The sequence below is a fragment of the Platalea leucorodia genome (genome assembly GCF_965183815.1).
Source record: "Platalea leucorodia genome assembly, chromosome: 4".
In the NCBI taxonomy this organism is placed as follows: Eukaryota; Metazoa; Chordata; class Aves; order Pelecaniformes; family Threskiornithidae; genus Platalea; species Platalea leucorodia.
In genome coordinates this window covers 44,539,574-44,556,459 of record NC_138826.1, presented here as the reverse complement: position 1 = coordinate 44,556,459, position 16,886 = coordinate 44,539,574, and the positions used below count along the sequence as shown (strand labels likewise).

At 42.1% G+C, this 16,886-nt stretch overlaps 1 protein-coding gene across 1 annotated transcript in view; it reads left to right on the top strand.

Annotated features, from left to right (window-relative positions):
• Nucleotides 1-14,857, top strand: part of LOC309588843 (ovostatin-like) — a gene marked incomplete at its 3' end in the record, with an annotated part of 32,110 nt that extends 17,253 nt beyond the window's left edge. Inside the window, exons 20-35 of the mRNA XM_082308553.1 lie at nucleotides 115-241; nucleotides 1,473-1,594; nucleotides 2,264-2,315; nucleotides 2,609-2,692; nucleotides 3,681-3,857; nucleotides 4,170-4,251; nucleotides 5,152-5,308; nucleotides 5,781-5,855; nucleotides 7,901-8,066; nucleotides 8,689-8,909; nucleotides 9,353-9,568; nucleotides 9,719-9,843; nucleotides 10,035-10,125; nucleotides 12,378-12,449; nucleotides 13,704-13,806; nucleotides 14,805-14,857. Coding sequence (XP_082164679.1) covers nucleotides 115-241; nucleotides 1,473-1,594; nucleotides 2,264-2,315; nucleotides 2,609-2,692; nucleotides 3,681-3,857; nucleotides 4,170-4,251; nucleotides 5,152-5,308; nucleotides 5,781-5,855; nucleotides 7,901-8,066; nucleotides 8,689-8,909; nucleotides 9,353-9,568; nucleotides 9,719-9,843; nucleotides 10,035-10,125; nucleotides 12,378-12,449; nucleotides 13,704-13,806; nucleotides 14,805-14,857 — 1,923 coding nt within the window. The remainder of the gene's footprint in view (nucleotides 1-114; nucleotides 242-1,472; nucleotides 1,595-2,263; nucleotides 2,316-2,608; nucleotides 2,693-3,680; nucleotides 3,858-4,169; nucleotides 4,252-5,151; nucleotides 5,309-5,780; nucleotides 5,856-7,900; nucleotides 8,067-8,688; nucleotides 8,910-9,352; nucleotides 9,569-9,718; nucleotides 9,844-10,034; nucleotides 10,126-12,377; nucleotides 12,450-13,703; nucleotides 13,807-14,804) is intronic.
• Nucleotides 14,858-16,886: the final 2,029 nt, after the last annotated feature.

The window sequence follows — 16,886 nt, the reverse complement described above, 5'->3', positions numbered from 1 at the left end:
TCCCACACATTCAGATGACAAATAGCTTCTCCAGCAAGTCTCCCTTGCCCTGCAGCCTGACTTTAGGGGCAGCCTATTTAATTTGTAATCTTGCTCCTTCTTTCTTTGTCTCAGATCAGTGCCATACTGGCAAAGTCGAGTGACTACAAGGCAGAAATCCTTTCACCAGAGGGCAACACAGCAAGGGTGTGTGCCAATGAAAGAAAAACCTATATTTGGGCTGTTAGCCCCCACAAACTCGGTAAGTTTGTCTTTTCATCACCTTGATATATCCCTGTTTGATCTTTCTACCTCTGTCAATCCCACCCTTTAATGCACCATCAATAATCCGCAGGCAGACACTTCTGGACAGCTGCATTAATTGCTCCACAAATTTAGTATTGAAACTCTGCTAAAGTTCCCTTAGATGCACTGAATGAGCAATAAATTGTTCCGGTGTTTTCTCTCTTCTGATTTTGGTAGTCCATTTCCTGTCCATTTTAGGAAGAACTCTTCATTTGCCACATTATATATGAAATACTGACAGGATTTCATGTTCCTATGATCTTTCAGCTGACAGTTTTGCACCTAACCAACTGTATTCAATAAGAATAAAATTTGCTAATAATTTTGGACTGGATTCTCAACAGGCACAGAGGACATTGCTCCTCCCCAATTTTACAGCTGTGTTAATTCACATTGCCTTCAAGTCAACACTGTCTTTTAAAAAAAGCAGTTACAACAGCTTGCATGTGTAAGTAAGTGCCCCAAAAGTTGAAGCACAAAAACCTTTTAATTAGTGAACAATCTTCTCAAAATGAACCACAGATGGACCTTTTCTTTAAAAGGTTATTTCTAAAACCCTATAGTCAGTATGACTGATTTCCTTCAAACTCACTGAGAAAGATGCAAAGTTATAGTGAGATGAAAACTGGATATACAGTGAAATAATACTGAAAAAAAGAAAACTGCTGTCTTTCCCTGGTAATCCTGATAATAATGCTTTTTGTTCCAAGTAAAATACTCCTTTGGGTTTCTAGTTTGCAATGATTGCAGGGGTGAAGTGAGCAACACCTGCAAAGCTGCTCACTTCAGTGTTGCTCCTCAGTGCTGCAGCAGCACTGAGGCTGCTCCTCAGTTAACAAATTCCATCTGAAGGAAAGAGGCGGCAGAGCTATAACTATTGCAACACTGTCCTAGGCCAGAGAAAACTCAGCACAAGGCTAAGAAGAGGTGGAAACTGGTAGTGAGTACTGACAGTTTTTTGGCTAGGATCACCTCTATTTTGTTCCTCATGCTAGGGCCCCAGGCAACCACTTCTTGCCACTAGTGGGCAGATGTGGAGCCTTCATGAAATTTGTTTCTACTGAGCTGCCTTCAGAGAGAATATATTTCTCACTAGTCCATCAGCCTAGAAGAGGCAGTGAAAAACAGGGGTAACTGTAGGCATTGAAGATAACTTTCATTTCTTGGGCTGGTGGGTGGCTTTCCAGGTGAGGTGAAATTCACGATTACGGCTGAGGCTAAACTGAATACCAGAGGTACTGGAAACAGCACATTCCCAGAAGAGGAGACAATTCGCAGGGACACCCTGATTCAAACCCTACTTGTCGAGGTACGGTAGGAAATCTGCATGTGCTGTCTGCTTTATGGAAACTGCAATTCCTGCAGTTGTGGGTTAGAAGCAGTTAGCTAGTGTGAGGAGGCAAGACAGCTGACACAGATGGAGCTGTGTACAGTAGGTTTCTCCACATGAAAATGAGAGTGTAAATCACAGCAATCAGTGGCATCCACCGTCCTTCTGCCACTGTCTCCTTCCTGGGACCACAAGCATACATGCCCTGACACCTCATGGATGTCAGCAGAGATGTAGCCAGAACGGAGGAGATTCCATACCTTACCTATAAGTGCCTTTAGCCTGTGACTCTAATACTGGGGAGGGGGGTGGAAGGCAGATATAAAAGGAAAAGGATTTATCTTGAGCATCATAAAATAGCAGTCACATAGGATTAGTTGGACAGAGTCCCTCTCACAGTCTCGAAATGTCTATTTTATAATTGCTTTCTAAGAAGGAATGTGCTCTGGACAGGGTATTGGGTAGAAGAGAGAGGGAGCCATGGACCAAGAGATATTCTAGTGGAGATAGGGTAGGACTGGGTACAAGGGGTGCACTGTCTGGGTAGCCACATCCACATACTGTTTTACACTGTTAAATTGTCACGGTTTTTTGGTGATGTTCTACACTTTTCTTCCTCTTCCTGACCATTTTCTTGCAATCAAACAGCCTGAAGGTATTAAAAAGGAATTGACTCAGAGCTCCCTCATCTGTACGAAAGGTAAGGTGAATTCATTCATTCATTCCAGGCAGTCAGTGGAACTGCCTCACTCTCTTGTAGGTTTTGCCCTACAAAACAAGAGACTCTTCCAGGGGAGGAAAGAGGGTGTCAAGGTGCTGGGCTACAATTCAGGATTTTCAGAGATATCTTTGACTCATTGGGCAAGTCTCTGCAGTATTTTCTTTACCCAGACTGCAGATCATAGCAGTCACTATAGTAATGCTTACAAAGTGAAGACTTCTGGAAAAAAGATTATCATCTTAACAATTGTTGTTGTAACATTTTCTCATCAGGCATAACGATTTCTGAACCAGTGTCTCTCATACTGCCAAGAAACCTAGTGCAGGGATCGGCCAGAGCTTATTTTTCTGTCATTGGTAAGTTTAATACTTAGACTAAAAACAAAAGTAAATGGCATTTCTCTTGTGCTGCACCAAGTGTCATCATGTATACATCTGCAAAACTAATGTAAAGTTCAGGAAATACTTAATCTTGATTTTAGAAGAAACATTTACTACTTTGAAAAATGGCAGTGAAAGACAAAAGTTGCTCCGAATTCTCTCGTATCAAAAGAGGACAAAATAGTCAAATTATTTCAATTTATATTGCATTTCACATTATACTGCATTAGCATATCCTGTTCTGTATAGTAAAACAGTTAATTCAGCTGAAAAGTAAGATAAGGCAGACTTCTTTCTTTGAAAAAAATTATTTTAATTTCTTGGAAAGAAGACTTCAGAATTTTGCTGACTGCATAATTTCAAACTTATGCTTTTGCATAATGAAAAACATTTGTCAGTCTGTAAGTTCCCATAGAATAAGACTTTCAGGTCCCAATCAACTCTACTAATCTTAAAGTCATTATTAAGACTGACAGTTCTTTTCAGTGAAAAATTTTTGAGGTTCTGAACTCAGATTGCTTTCTAAACCCAGTTGTTTTGCATGCCTGGGTCAGTGTGAGGTGTGCTGATACTGTGCAATACAGCCTCTGTAGCAAATCAGCATCACACCCCCCAGAGCATTCTCGCATGTACACACAAAACAGGAAGCAGGTTGTAAAGGGCAGGGAAGTCTAACCCTTCTAAGGGTTCATAGCTGTTTCTCAGAACCCATGCCAGCCAGTATCAGTGCTCAATTTTTTCTCAAATTCTCAGTTTCTCCCAGGTGTCCAGCATCAAAATAAAAAAAAAAAAAAAAAAAAAAAAATGGGGGCATTTCAGCCTTTCTTCTAAGCTGTGTCTTTGGTTACTGTCTATATTTGTCATTGCCCTTGGGTTCATAATAAGGTAATATAAAGCAATGTATAATGCTGTGTAATAAAAACAGTTTGAATTGAACTGACTTCTTATATCTTTCATTCTTCAGGAGACATTTTGGGTACAGCCCTGAGGAACATGGAGAACCTCCTCCATATGCCTTATGGCTGCGGAGAACAGAACATGGCATTGTTCACACCCAACATCTATGCCCTGGATTATCTGAATAAGACTGGGCAACTGACTGAAGAGATTAGAGTCAAGGGTACTGGATATTTATCCACAGGTGAGAGGCTTTCAGATTTTTCCATCTAATATTGTGATTGTGTGCATTGAACTCTAAGGCTCTACTTGGTGAACACTGATCTTTGAATTCTAGCACCACGTTTATTGCATAGGAGCAGGCAATGACAGCACCCCAAAGAAGCATGTCGTACTTCCAGGAGCAAAAGCAGCTATAATTCATAGTGGCTGACATTATTCACTAGACATACATTAATTAATTTTAAATCCAAAAGTCTTACTGCTTCAGTTGAATGAACAGCAGAACTAGTCCTTTTTTGTATTAGAAAATATGTTTTCTTTATTGTGTTTTCAGGGTACCAAAAACAGCTATCATACAAACACCGGGATGGATCCTACAGCTCCTTTGGGACACGAGATAGTGAAGGGAGTGTATGGTAAGTGATGACACTTTCTATTTCCCTAGTGCAGGATCTTTAGGCTTTGAAAAATGATCAAAGTATTAAGTGATCCTTATTTTTAATAGACAAAATGGACATAGCTCAATTAATTTGGGTCCCCTAGTAAAGGAGAGATTAATAAACTGGAGAGAGTGCAACACAAGGATGATAAGGTGATTGGGGGCTGGAGTACCTAATGTTCAAGGGGAGGCTAAATGAACTGTGTTTGTTTGGCCTGTAGAAGAGGAGGCTGATGGGGAACCTAAGTAAAGCTTTCCACTACCTAGATGGGGACTGTAGAAAAGCCAGAGTCAGACTCTTGTCAGCAGTGCACAGAGTAAAGACAAGAGTTTGTCCTTACTCAAGTTGCAACAGCAAAAACTCCAACTGGGTAGAAGGAAAGAAAAATGTTCCCCAGGAGAAGGCTGCAGCACTGAGACAAATGCCCAGAGAGGATGTGGATGTCTCTATCCCTGGAGATTTTCACAACATGATCAGACAAGAGACTGGGCAACCTGACTGAGCTTTGAAGGTGGCCCTAGTTTAAGCAGGTGGTTGGACTGGAGACTTCCAGAGGCCCCTTCCCACCTAGTTTATTTCATAATTCTATTAATTAAGATTAGAAATTACTGTCATCAGTCTTCAAGCTGTGTCTATACTTTACCCCTGCTCTGAAATAATGGTTTCAGCATAACAATGGAGAAACCTCATGTCAGTTTTTAATATCAGGATTTTAACTATCATCTTATTTATTTAAAACTTACAAAACCCTTGTTTCTTTTACCTCGGACATTATGGTGTTCATTTTATGTCATTTTCTGTGCATATCCAGTCACTGGTAAACCTTCGTGGTCTTGTTCATATCTTACCTGCTTTCTGTTTCTGGTTTACCTGCAGGCTCACTGCCTTTGTGTACAAGTCATTTGCACAAGCCAGACGCTACATCTACATCGATGACAATGTCCAGTCTCAAACTTTGATCTGGCTGGCAAGCAAGCAGAAGTCAGATGGCTGCTTTGAAAATGCTGGGTCACATTTCAACAATGCTTTGAAGGTAACTGAGACAAGTATAGTCCCAAAATTCCAGTCCTGGCATTGGGATTGATTTGGATCATTTCTGCCAGACACAAGCTTATCACTACACCCTTACTCTTCCTAGTACTGTTCTCTCGTGTCTCTCACACACAAGCAGGGAATGATTCTTATGTCTGCTGTTGATGATGAGGTAGAAACAAGTAGAACTTTCTTAGTCAGAAGTCTCAGGTTTTATTTTGCACCACTGCATTCTGTGTTCAGCCACAGGCTGTAACGTGCTTTATTGCATATGTGCAAAAGCCAAGAAAATTCGTTAAATAATTTTGGCTTTATCCTGAGTGAACTTGATCTTTCTTGTTCCTGTGCACACAGGGAGACAGAAATGACTTCTGATCTCAAATCTAACTGGTATCTGAACTATGAATTAATTCATATTTTGTTTCTTTCTAGGACATCTGTACTGACCTGTTCTTTGCTTGTGTTTACTTCAGGGTGGAGAAGAAGGTGAATACTCACTCACAGCCTATGTTGTGGCAGCGTTGCTGGAGGCTGGACACTCTGCTGCGGTAGGTATTTGATGCTGTTATGCTCTATTAGTCCAGTCAGCCATTTGTCAAACAGTGCACAAATTATAGTCCTCACATCCGTATTCTTTAACAAAGTGGCAAATACTGATTGTAGGACAGTAGGTCAACTGAGGAAATCTGTTTCCAGAACGCTGCAGTTGCCATAAGTATTTGATGAGTGTTACAAATCAGCTATGTGTCCAGTTTCTATGGATTAATTTGAAAAATCCCTGAGGAATCCATTTGTGTTAAGCAATGGTAGTCTATGTAGGTGCAAAATCCAGACTGAATTTGCCCACTTCATCCAGAGCCCAGTTTGGAATTTTCTCTGAATTAGCCCAGTCCAAAGTCCAAGCTATCCAAATCTTCAGTCCTACAAACTCTGTCTGTGCATTTAGATCCAAGCTGTGTTTCCATTTCTCTATGTCATTGTTAGTAGAATAGAATCATAGAATCATTTAGGTTGGAAAAGGCCAACCGTTAACCTAGCACTCCCAAGTCCACCACTAAATCATGTCCCTAAACACTACATCTACACACCTTTTAAATACCTTCAGGGATGGGGACTGTCGTGGTTTAACCCCAGCCAGCAACTAAGCACCACGCAGCCGCTCGCTCACTCCCCACCAGTGGGATGGGGGAGAGAATCAGAAGGGTAAAAGGGAGAAAACTCGTGGGTTGAGATAAGAACAGTTTAATAACTAAAGTAAAATAAAAATAGAACAGTAATAATAATAATAATAACAATAATAATAATAACAAGTAATAATAGTACAATAGTAATACAAAGCAAACGATACACTCTACAATTGCTCACCACCCTCCGACCGATGACCAGCCCATCCCCCAAGCAGCGATCGTTGCCCCCCTCCCCCGGCTAGCTCCCCAGTATATATATACTGAGCATGACGCCATACGGTATGGAGCAGCCCCTTGGCCAGTCTGGGTCAGCTGTCCTGGCTGTGCCCCCTCCCAGCTTCTTGTGCACCCGGCAGAGCATGGGCAGATGAAAGAGTCCTTGACCAGTGTGAGCGCCACTTAGCACCTATTCAGAGACAGCTTAGCACTACTTAGCAAGAACCAAAGCATCAGTGTATCATCGACATTGTTCTCATCCTAAACCCAAATCACAGCCCCCATACCGGCTACCAAGACGAAAATTAACTCTATCCCAGCTGAAACCAGGACAGGGACTCATGGAAGGAAACGATGAGATGCCGGTTGGAATACTTGCTAGGCATGAGAAAATGAGAGTCGAGTTCTGTTCTCTGTAATACACTTCCTGCATATCCTTGAGACGCTGTTTTTTTGCTGATTTTTTGTTCTTTGTAAAATGGGGAAGATGAGAATTGTTCCCAATCTGACAAATATGTTCTAGGCATGCTGAGTTTTGCAGGTCCCTGAGATACTGTGATATGGGGCACCATTTAAGTACCTGAGACCGGCAAGATAAAAACATTGATCAGAATCAAACCGTTCTTCAGCAACACAAATTTAGTTCCCAGTATCTTCATAAGAAGCTCCAAAACTTGGTGCCACATCTATAGGTGAAGCCGCATAGACAGGACATGGTTAGTAGTGTGCTGGTGATATCTGAGCTGAAGTAGAGCTCACAGAGATAGTCTGCAAGGCTAAAAGGACTGAAGAGTTATCTTGATAGCTATAGCTTGCAAATGAATAATAATATCCATCTGAGAGATCCTGCTTCACATGAGGTTTCAATGCACTTTACGTAGTTCTGTAAAAATGATCCACATTTTAGAGGTAAAGCAACAAAGGGACAAAAGATTCACCTGCATAAGGTCATCTCACAAGTCAGGAAAAGAACCAGTGCTTTGTTAGTCCAGCCATGCTGCCTCTAAACGCAGAAAGAAGGCAGCACCACTAGAAGGGCATTTTTTACAGGATACACACTGTAGGCCCCTAAACATGCCATGGATCATGTATATTTTTAGCATGAAGGGTCACTGATGGCAGCTTAAGCAGTGATGGAAGTACTGTACTATACAAGTACCTGACAACACCACTATGTTTTGCATTACTAGCATCCTGTCATTCAGAGTGGCATGAACTGTTTGGAGACTGCATTTGGCAATGGGGTCCACAACCTGTATAACCAGGCCCTCTTTGCCTATGCTTATGGCTTAGCTGACAAAGAGGAAAGACATCAATTCTTCCTTGAAGAGCTGGACAAGGCAGCTACCAGAGATGGTAAGTGCAATACGGCCATGATACAGGCAATACAGCTAATAGAATGGCCTGTGGTATGATGTAAGCTATTCTGATGTACAGTTTTCTCATTCATGCTGCTCCCCTCTCATTTCATGCCTGCTACGCTACTGAATTTGTCTCTATGAACTTCTCTGTTTGTCTCTTTTGGCTTCACAGAAGATTGAGCTGTGGCCTGACTTTCTTAGAATTATGAAATAATGCAGGTGTGGAGAGACCCCTGGAAGTCTCAGTCCAAGATAGTGGAAGATTGTACCTAGTTTCCCCATTAGCCTCCTCTTCTACACGCTGAACAAACCCAGTTCCCTTGACTGTGTCACGTGCTCCAGTCCGTGACTGCCTTAGCATCCTTCTGTTGCACTGCCTTCACTTCAACCCCTCTTTGACTTACACAGCCCCCTTTTATTAATTCCCTTTCCAGCCCTTCCTGTTTTCTTTTCCGTCCTGGAACTAAAACTTGTCCAGTTCAGGACACTGATGGCTGAAAAAACTTTTGGATAAAGGCAGAGAGGGAATTGTATGCCTATCTCCCACGTGATACTGTAGTGAATTAACCAGCAAGTAATTTTTCCATCCTTTTCACACCCCACTTTTCTGTTTTCAGGTGGTTCAGTTCATTGGCAGAGAGAAAATAAGCCACCAGCAGAACATTTCCCTGTCTTCTACTCCCGTGCCCCTTCTGCTGAGATTGAAATGACCAGCTATGCGCTCCTGGCTTTGCTCAACAAAGCCAAACTCACTCCAGAAGACTTATCTTACATTTCTCGCATTGTGCACTGGCTTGTCAAACAACAGAATCCGTATGGCGGTTTCTCCTCCAGCCAGGTAACAACGGGGTGTGGTAAAAAGAAAGCTTCTGGGGGCAGTCCAGCCTGCAAGCTGGATCTTGATAGTATGACATCTTCCTGACTGCATATTCATTTGAATAATATTTGATAAATGGTGCTCACATAAGTCTCCTTGTCAGGGCACATCATGCTCTTCATAGGCCACTTCGTACATATTTTAGTTTTTGGAAATGGGAATTTACCTGAGTTTCAAGTTAGCAGTAGACAGCAGTCACTGTTGACACAGCATTATCCCAGATTTTCTGGGATAATTCAAATCTATTGCCCCAGAACTTGTACCTTGTCTGCTTAGCTCTTTGCAAAGTCCCCCTCCATTTATGAGCACTGACAAAGCATCAGGGAAATAGGAGCTGTGCTAATATCATGCACCATCTTACAGCTGGGTATCTATCTAATTAGAGATCGTGTTGTTGTTTTCAGGACACCGTTGTTGCTCTCCAAGCTTTAGCCCAGTATGGATACCTCACCTTCTCTAAAAAAATTCTTAACCCAGTCAAAGTCAACTTCATGGAGTCCCCCAGTAAGACTTTCCATGTGAATGACAAGAATCGCTTCTTACTGCAGCAGGCTTCCTTACCCACTATTCCAGGGAATTACAGTGTGGAAGTGAATGGCACTGGATGTGTCTATCTGCAGGTAAGCAAACTGGAAACTCAGCATCACCCTTCTGAGAACTAAGTCCCCCATACCTCATTCCCCTCCATACCTCATTCCCCTCCATACCTCATGCCAAAGCCACAAAAGCCTCTAAGTCTGTGACCATCTCACACTTCCCATCTCTTTTAGACCACCCTGAGATACAATGTCCATTTGCCAAAGAAAGTTGCAGGATTTTCTCTCTCCGTACGGCCAGCCAATGTATCCTGCACAAGCGACTTCCCACCAAAGTTTGACCTTGTCCTCTCTGCCAGGTAACTTTTTCTTATTGACCTACCCCCTTGCATTCACAGTTTGGTAAAGCATCCAAGGAAGGATTTAAGTACAGGCATTTAACTGCTACTGTGCAGCTGCAGGAAGACAAACAGGATCATTGGGAGCTGAAAATGTCATTCACCGGTCTCTGCACTTGCAGACCAGACTAACAAAACTTTTCTCATTTTAGTTACACAGGAAACCGCAAAGTCTCCAACATGGCTATTATTGATGTGAAGATGCTGTCAGGTTTTATTCCTGTAAGATCTTCCCTGAAAAAGGTAAAGAATGGGAGCAAAGTGAATGGTAAACCTTGAAAACATAGGAAGTTGATAAAAATAGTCTCTGATTAGCAAATGGGAATTCTGCAAAGTCCCTGGGCGTAGCCTTCTGTCACATACTCTGTGTCTCAGACTTGTAGATGTTCATCTGTTGAAGACAAATCTGTTAGCAGCTGCCAAATCCAGTAGCCCAACAGAGGTGAGACTGCTGCAGCTTCATATCCCCAGGTCCAGCCAACAGCAAGGCTGAGTGTGTATTCCCAATAGCCAGGTATGCACATTATACATATATACCCGGCTGGCCACACAGATCAACAAAGACAGAAGAGACAGCACATACACAAACACAGATAGCACAAATGGCCTTATCCTGTTCCCCCTTCTGGCTGATGAGACTGAAAGCTCATTTGTGGAAAAGATAAAAAAATATATGTATGCATGTATACACATGCACATATATACATGCAAATACACAACATGGATCCCTCTGGTAGCTGACTTCAGACACTCAGTCTGCCCAGTAGCTGCCCCTGGATCCTTGTTCTACCTAGTCGCTGGCACCTGGACATTATGTGCCCTCGAGTCCAAAGCCCCACTCCAGTGGATGGAACTGAGCCCCCCAGCACCCACACACATGCATGGTGGGTACCTGCAGTAACCAGCCTTAGACATGCAGTCTCTGCAGTGGCTGGGCTTGGATCCCGTGGTCTTCCAGTTGCCTCACGCAGACACATACACACACACAAACATGCAAATGAGTCTCTGCTAGCTGGTCCAGCTAAATGGCCTGACCAGTATCTGTCCCCAAGACCTTAGGTCTCTCCAGTAACAGGTTTGGACCTCCTGGTCCCTCCTGTAGCCAATTCAGATACTCTGGTATCTTCAATATTTGGCCCAGACTTATGCTTGCTTCAGTAGGTGGCTGCCAAGCCAATTAACTTACTCACCAGCTAGTCCAGCTTTATAGGCAGTAGCAACCATGCACTGACATACACAGCAGGCCTGAAGTCTGGTCTCTCAAGATGCTGGCACCCCAGATGCATGGTCCCTGTGATCTGTGGTCCCCTCTTTGGTGTCTTGCGCTCCATAGGCACACATGCACACGGAACAGAGAGCTCCTCACCCAGGAAAATAATCAGGAACAGAGTTTAATAAGAGGAGAGGAGAGACTGTGGTGACAGGGCGTGGCCAGATAAGTGTACTGACCACTACTAATCTGTTTACTCTGTGCTCCTTCGTGTTTGTGTGGATGAGCCTTTAATTACACAACCTAACAGAATCTATGCAAGAAATATTTCTGCCATAAATTGCTCAAATGGGCATTTTGCAATGTTATCCCTTTGACATTGTTATTCCTTCCTCTACAGCACAGTTTAACAAAGAAAAAGTGGGTATTGCTCTTCCTTTGTTATCCAGAAATTTGGTCACAATGATGACAATTCTGGGGAGACCATTGATAAGCACTTCATTTCAGTTCCTAGTGCAATTCAGGTTCTGCAAAAGATGCATTACCTTCAAGCCATGAGCCTTAATCTTCAAATAGATAAAAAGAAGGATGCAATTTGTTGTAGAGTCTGCTCATAGCTAGGTGGGTTTATAACTATTCAGCATTCAGGTCTGAATTTTTTTTTTGACTGGAACTGTATGAAATTCATAATTTTTCTTTGGAAGAATTTTCCATTGAGATGTTACACTGTTTGGCATCCTACTCCTCTTTATATGTCCTTTATATATACTTCATGTACTTATATGTACCTTAAATGTACCTTATATGTACCTTATATGTACTCTTCTTTATATGTATGGGAAAAAATAGCTGCTTTTTAACATTTGGAATATTTTATTTTTGTGTATTTTTATATCAAAATAATTTTACTCATGTGCTTTTCTAAAACTTTTTTAAAGATTTGGTTTTTAAAATGTACAATGCACTAGAAAGTGAGTCAACTTGAGGTTCAGAAACGGTAGTGTAATTGTGAATTCTCATTGAAATAAGAGTACTCTTAAGTTAATGATAAAGGTCACACACAGCAAAGCTGACTAGTAAAATTATTTTCCATTGTGATTGGTTTGCACTGGTCTTATGAAAATACTCAACTTGAATTTCTTATCTTGTCCACGAGAGGTCAGGGTGGCATGACAGGAGCATGGCAGATGCTTTAAACATATTTTGCTACCGAATAGTTATTTGTAAGTAAGTCTCCTTGGCAAGTCTCCTATGTTAACATTGCTAACATTTGCCTTATTTAAAGCTTCAGTACCAGAATTCTGTTGTGGATCATGTAGACATCAAGAACAACCACATCCTCTTCTACCTTCAGAGGGTAAGTTTGAGAGGTTTCTTTCTGGTTTTATTAAATTGGAAGTTTAAAACAGATAAAAGAACGATCTCATTAACAGCAGATTAGCAATACATATGTCTTAAAGACATAAAGGGACTTCACTCAGTCCAACATCAACTATATATACACAGTAGTGGTAGTCTACAGTGAAGAGATATGTATTTGTTATTACTTTTTCTGAAGAATGCTGTATTTCACAACCATAGCTAGCTAAGTTGCATTCCATATTGCAAAAGTTCCTAGTCTACATAATATTCTTCAGCCTCTAAGTGATGCTTCTCATCAGTTGATCTGAGAGTGTTTTACAGGGTGTCAGTATCAGCCCCTCCCTTTTAGAGAGTTTTCTGTATGAAAAGAATAGCCCTCCTACATCAATGTCATTAATAAAAGGAATGAGCAAGGAGAAAGATGAAAATCAAAACACAAGGGATCTTAAAATACCAAGAAGGGAAGGAGAGAGGAAGCAAAAATAAATAGTAATAATATATACTCTCAAACACTAATTTTTATGAGTTGGTCTTCAAGGATCTGATAAGGAAGATTGGAGTCAGTATTCTTAATTCACAGAGCAGCTCTGATGTTGAGATGTGAAAAGTTTACTCAGCACAGCACTAGTGATGCAGAAAGTTCTCCAGAGCCCCTGTCCATGGCTCCATTGCTATAAAGAGATCAGCAAGACAAAAACAAGGACAAAGGGAGCAGAGAGCAGGGGCAGAGTCCCTGCAGTAGAAAGCTTGAAGCTGAGGAAGATGAGCAAGGAGGAAAGTTTGGGACATTTGGGTGCAAGACTGTGGAATGAGGAACAGAACCACAGGGGAGGATGGGGATCTTGAGTTCAACGTGTTTAAAGAGAGAAAAGTGGGGAGAAGATTCATAGGGATGCTGAAGGTGATTTTCACTGGGAAAAGGCAAGAAAAGAAACTAATGGCAGCTTTCAGTGAGAGGATGAATGCCAATGTGCTGAAAGCTGCAGTAACCAGGGAATGGCTGGGGTAACTGGACATGGAAATATGAAGAGGAAGAAAGAAAAGAGCACACAATTTTAGCAACAAAACATATTTAGCAACAGCTTTTAAACAATTATCTCATTTGACATCAAGTTTACAGTCTGGAGAGAATTGTAGAATAGCACTTTGTCATGCAGTCTGACCCAGAAATGCATCTGTTCAACCTTAGTCTCAGGAGTAGCTATGAAAAGAAAAAGTCTGACGCATTTTCTTGCCTTGCCATTTCCAGGTCTCCCAGAAGGAAATCAGCTTCTCCTTCAGCGTGGAGCAAAGCCTGCCTGTCTCAGATATCAAAGCAGTGCCAGTACATATGTACGATTACTACGAAACAGGTAGGTGACCTCAGTAGGCTGGAGCAAAACCTGTAAAATCAAAGTCTTGATCTCAGCATTTGCAAGGTGCAGACAGTGGATTTTCCCTTACTCTCTCTGTGCAAGCTTCTCTTCATTTTTCTGTATTTGCTGCCTTTGTTTCTCAGGAGAGACAAATGGAGAGCAAACTAGCAATTGTGCTCCTTTTGCTTACTAGACTGCAAAGGGTTTGCAGAAGCATAGACAGTTTCTGCCCTCCTGTCTTTTCATTTCTTGCTTCATTTCAACATCAAGCAGATTAGAAAGTTATACTTCAGGAGTTGCTTTCTTAAAAACTACATACAGAAAGAAGAGTGGCTCCACTTTCTTTCTACAGTTGGAACACGATGATTAAAATCAATAACTCAAAGGCAGTAGTGTTCCTGACTTCCCTTATCTGGCTTATCTCATATTTTTGCTTTATATTGCCATAGCAGGCTGCAGTCAACGAACTGTTCCTTAGTGGAATTTAAATACTTAAGCAGGAATGACAGTCTCACTGAACTCAACAGAAGTTTAAGCATCTAACTAGAAAATTAAGTGCCTGACCACCTGTCTCAATCTGGCTTCAAGGAACTAAAATTGCATCAGACATTACCCAGTTGTGGAATTTATGTTATCAAAAATGCAGCTCAGGCTCCCCTATGCTTTTCTTAAGCTTGGCACAAACTTCGGGAACTGCATCCTAGCAGATGAGCAGCAGTATCCAGAGAATTGACTGGAGTATCCAGCACATGACTGGAGTGCATGTTCTGCCACCTGATCCACATCGTGCACGGTCACAGAAAAACACAGCCAGAAGATTGCATTGGGCTCTGACTGTGCACCCCTGCAACTGAGTGCTTTGATAGCTGGAAGACTACCACAAAATCTATCAGTTGTTGTCTGGTTCATAATGTGTTAATCACAGGTGCACATGGACTGGGGTCAGAATGATTTCTCACTCTCATGCAAATGTCATCTTCCTTTCTTCTTTCCAGATGAATATGCCCTTGCAGAATACAAAACACCCTGCTCTCCACCTTCCAACTGAAATCAGATATGTGCCAGAAGAGGTAATGGTTCAGAAGGTATCAGGCAAGCATTTGTAGAGGAAGAAGCGGATAAGAGACTTGGTTGTTTCTGGGAGGGCAATGAAAAGCACGTAGAAGAATGACGCATAAGCAAATCCCAAATTGCAGTAGATTAGAATGACCTATTCTGGCCCACACTTCATAAGATCTTGGGTTCAGTGTGGATCAGAAACTCCAGATAAAGTTCTTTTCTTAACAAGGGAGATACTGTGCAATTGTTAACCTTGACCATCCATCTTTTTGGAAACTCATGACATATATTCCAGTGGGAGCTTTGTATAAAGGTAAACTCCTGAAACATGTATTCTTGACCACAGATTCCTCTTAAGAAAGCCAAGATTAGGAGAATAATCTGCTGCTGCTTCTGTAGGTTTTATTTGTTTTGGTCTTTCTATTTATCCTGAAGGAAGATCCTGAAGAAATTACTTTGATCCTCACCTTTTTCAGTGATTGAACAGAATCATTTACAGATGTCAGAATTCTAGTCACAGGAAGGCAACTTTTATGCAGTTTTTGCCTCTATTTTGAAAGGAAGTTTTTCTTCAGATTAATATCTCATATTTTACTGCTCTTTGTAATAAAACCTTCTGATTGGCAATGCTATTTGTCCCAGTCTCCACTCCTTGTTGTATCTAGAACTGGGTGCTGTAAGGTATTTCATAAGCTAAAAAATTCATACCTTGGACAGGTCGATCAATGACAATGACATCCTGACATCAGTGACATCTTGTGGCACAGACAGGACAAGGGCCCTGGCCTCCGTGATGGAAGCTTTCTACCCAAAGCCTAACAGTGGGAGAAACTAGACAGTTGTAACACAGGAACTCTTCAAAAAGGGGTTAGGAAGGAATGGTGGATCCAATAGAGCCCTTGGAGGGAGCAAAATGAGAAAATTTGGAGGGAGTGAAAAATGAAGAGCGCCACAAGGAGCTTATAATGGGGTGGCAAAGAACAAGAAATTTCCTGTCGTGCTTTCTGCATTTGGTGAACAGGTACAGCAGACAGCCACACACTGTGGCTACTGTCCCTCAGAGTCTGCAGTGACCTGACATTACCTTCATCCTGACCAGATCACACTGGTGGAAGGACACAGAAACCAACCACATATCCATAACAATCTGAGCAGACATCTGCCAATTGAATGATACCACTGAGCTGCTGTTTCTTCAGTCAGGGTGTTAGACATGGTCCTAGTTACAGTCTTGGAAGAGACTAGCTTATTTATCATGAAAATGGGCTTCTCAAAGCAGATTTTGATTCCTGCAAACACTTTACTCAACAGCAATGTGCCTGCTGTGAGGCAGACCACACAATAGCACAGGAGGTGGTAGGAGAGAAGCAGCTCTTTGTACACCCTGAGAGCACTGCTCAGTAGGGTGTCAGGCTTGCCCAGATATGGCTCAAGTGAAACTAATTGTACTGCACTGAGCAGTGCAGGAACCTTTGTGCTAAGGGGCAGCCATGACAGACCCATAGGCTCAGTGTAATTTGGAAGCTGTAGAAGCACATAAATGTCAGTTTGGAAGGGACTTGTGGAGGACATCAAATGAATGAGGGGATCAGGCCCGGTCAGCATGGGTTTATGAAAGGCACGTCCTGCTTGACTAACCTGATCTCCTTCTATAACAAGGTGACCCGCCTGGTGGATGGGGGAAAGGCTGTGGATGTTGTTTACCTGGACTTTAGTAAAGCCTTTGACACCGTTTCCCACAGCGTTCTCCTGGAGAAACTGACTGCTCATGGCTTGGACGGGCGTATGCTGTGCTGGGTAAAAAGCTGGCTGGATGGCCGGGCCCAAAGAGTTGTGGTGAATGGAGTCAAATCCAGTTGGTGGCCGGTCACAAGTGATGTTCCCCAGGGCTCAGAATTGGGGCCAGTTCTGTTCAATATCTTCATTGATGATCTGGATGAGGGGCTTGAGTGCACCCTCAGTAAGTTTGCAGATGACACCAAGTTGGGCGGGAGTGTTGACCTGCTTGAGGGTAGGAA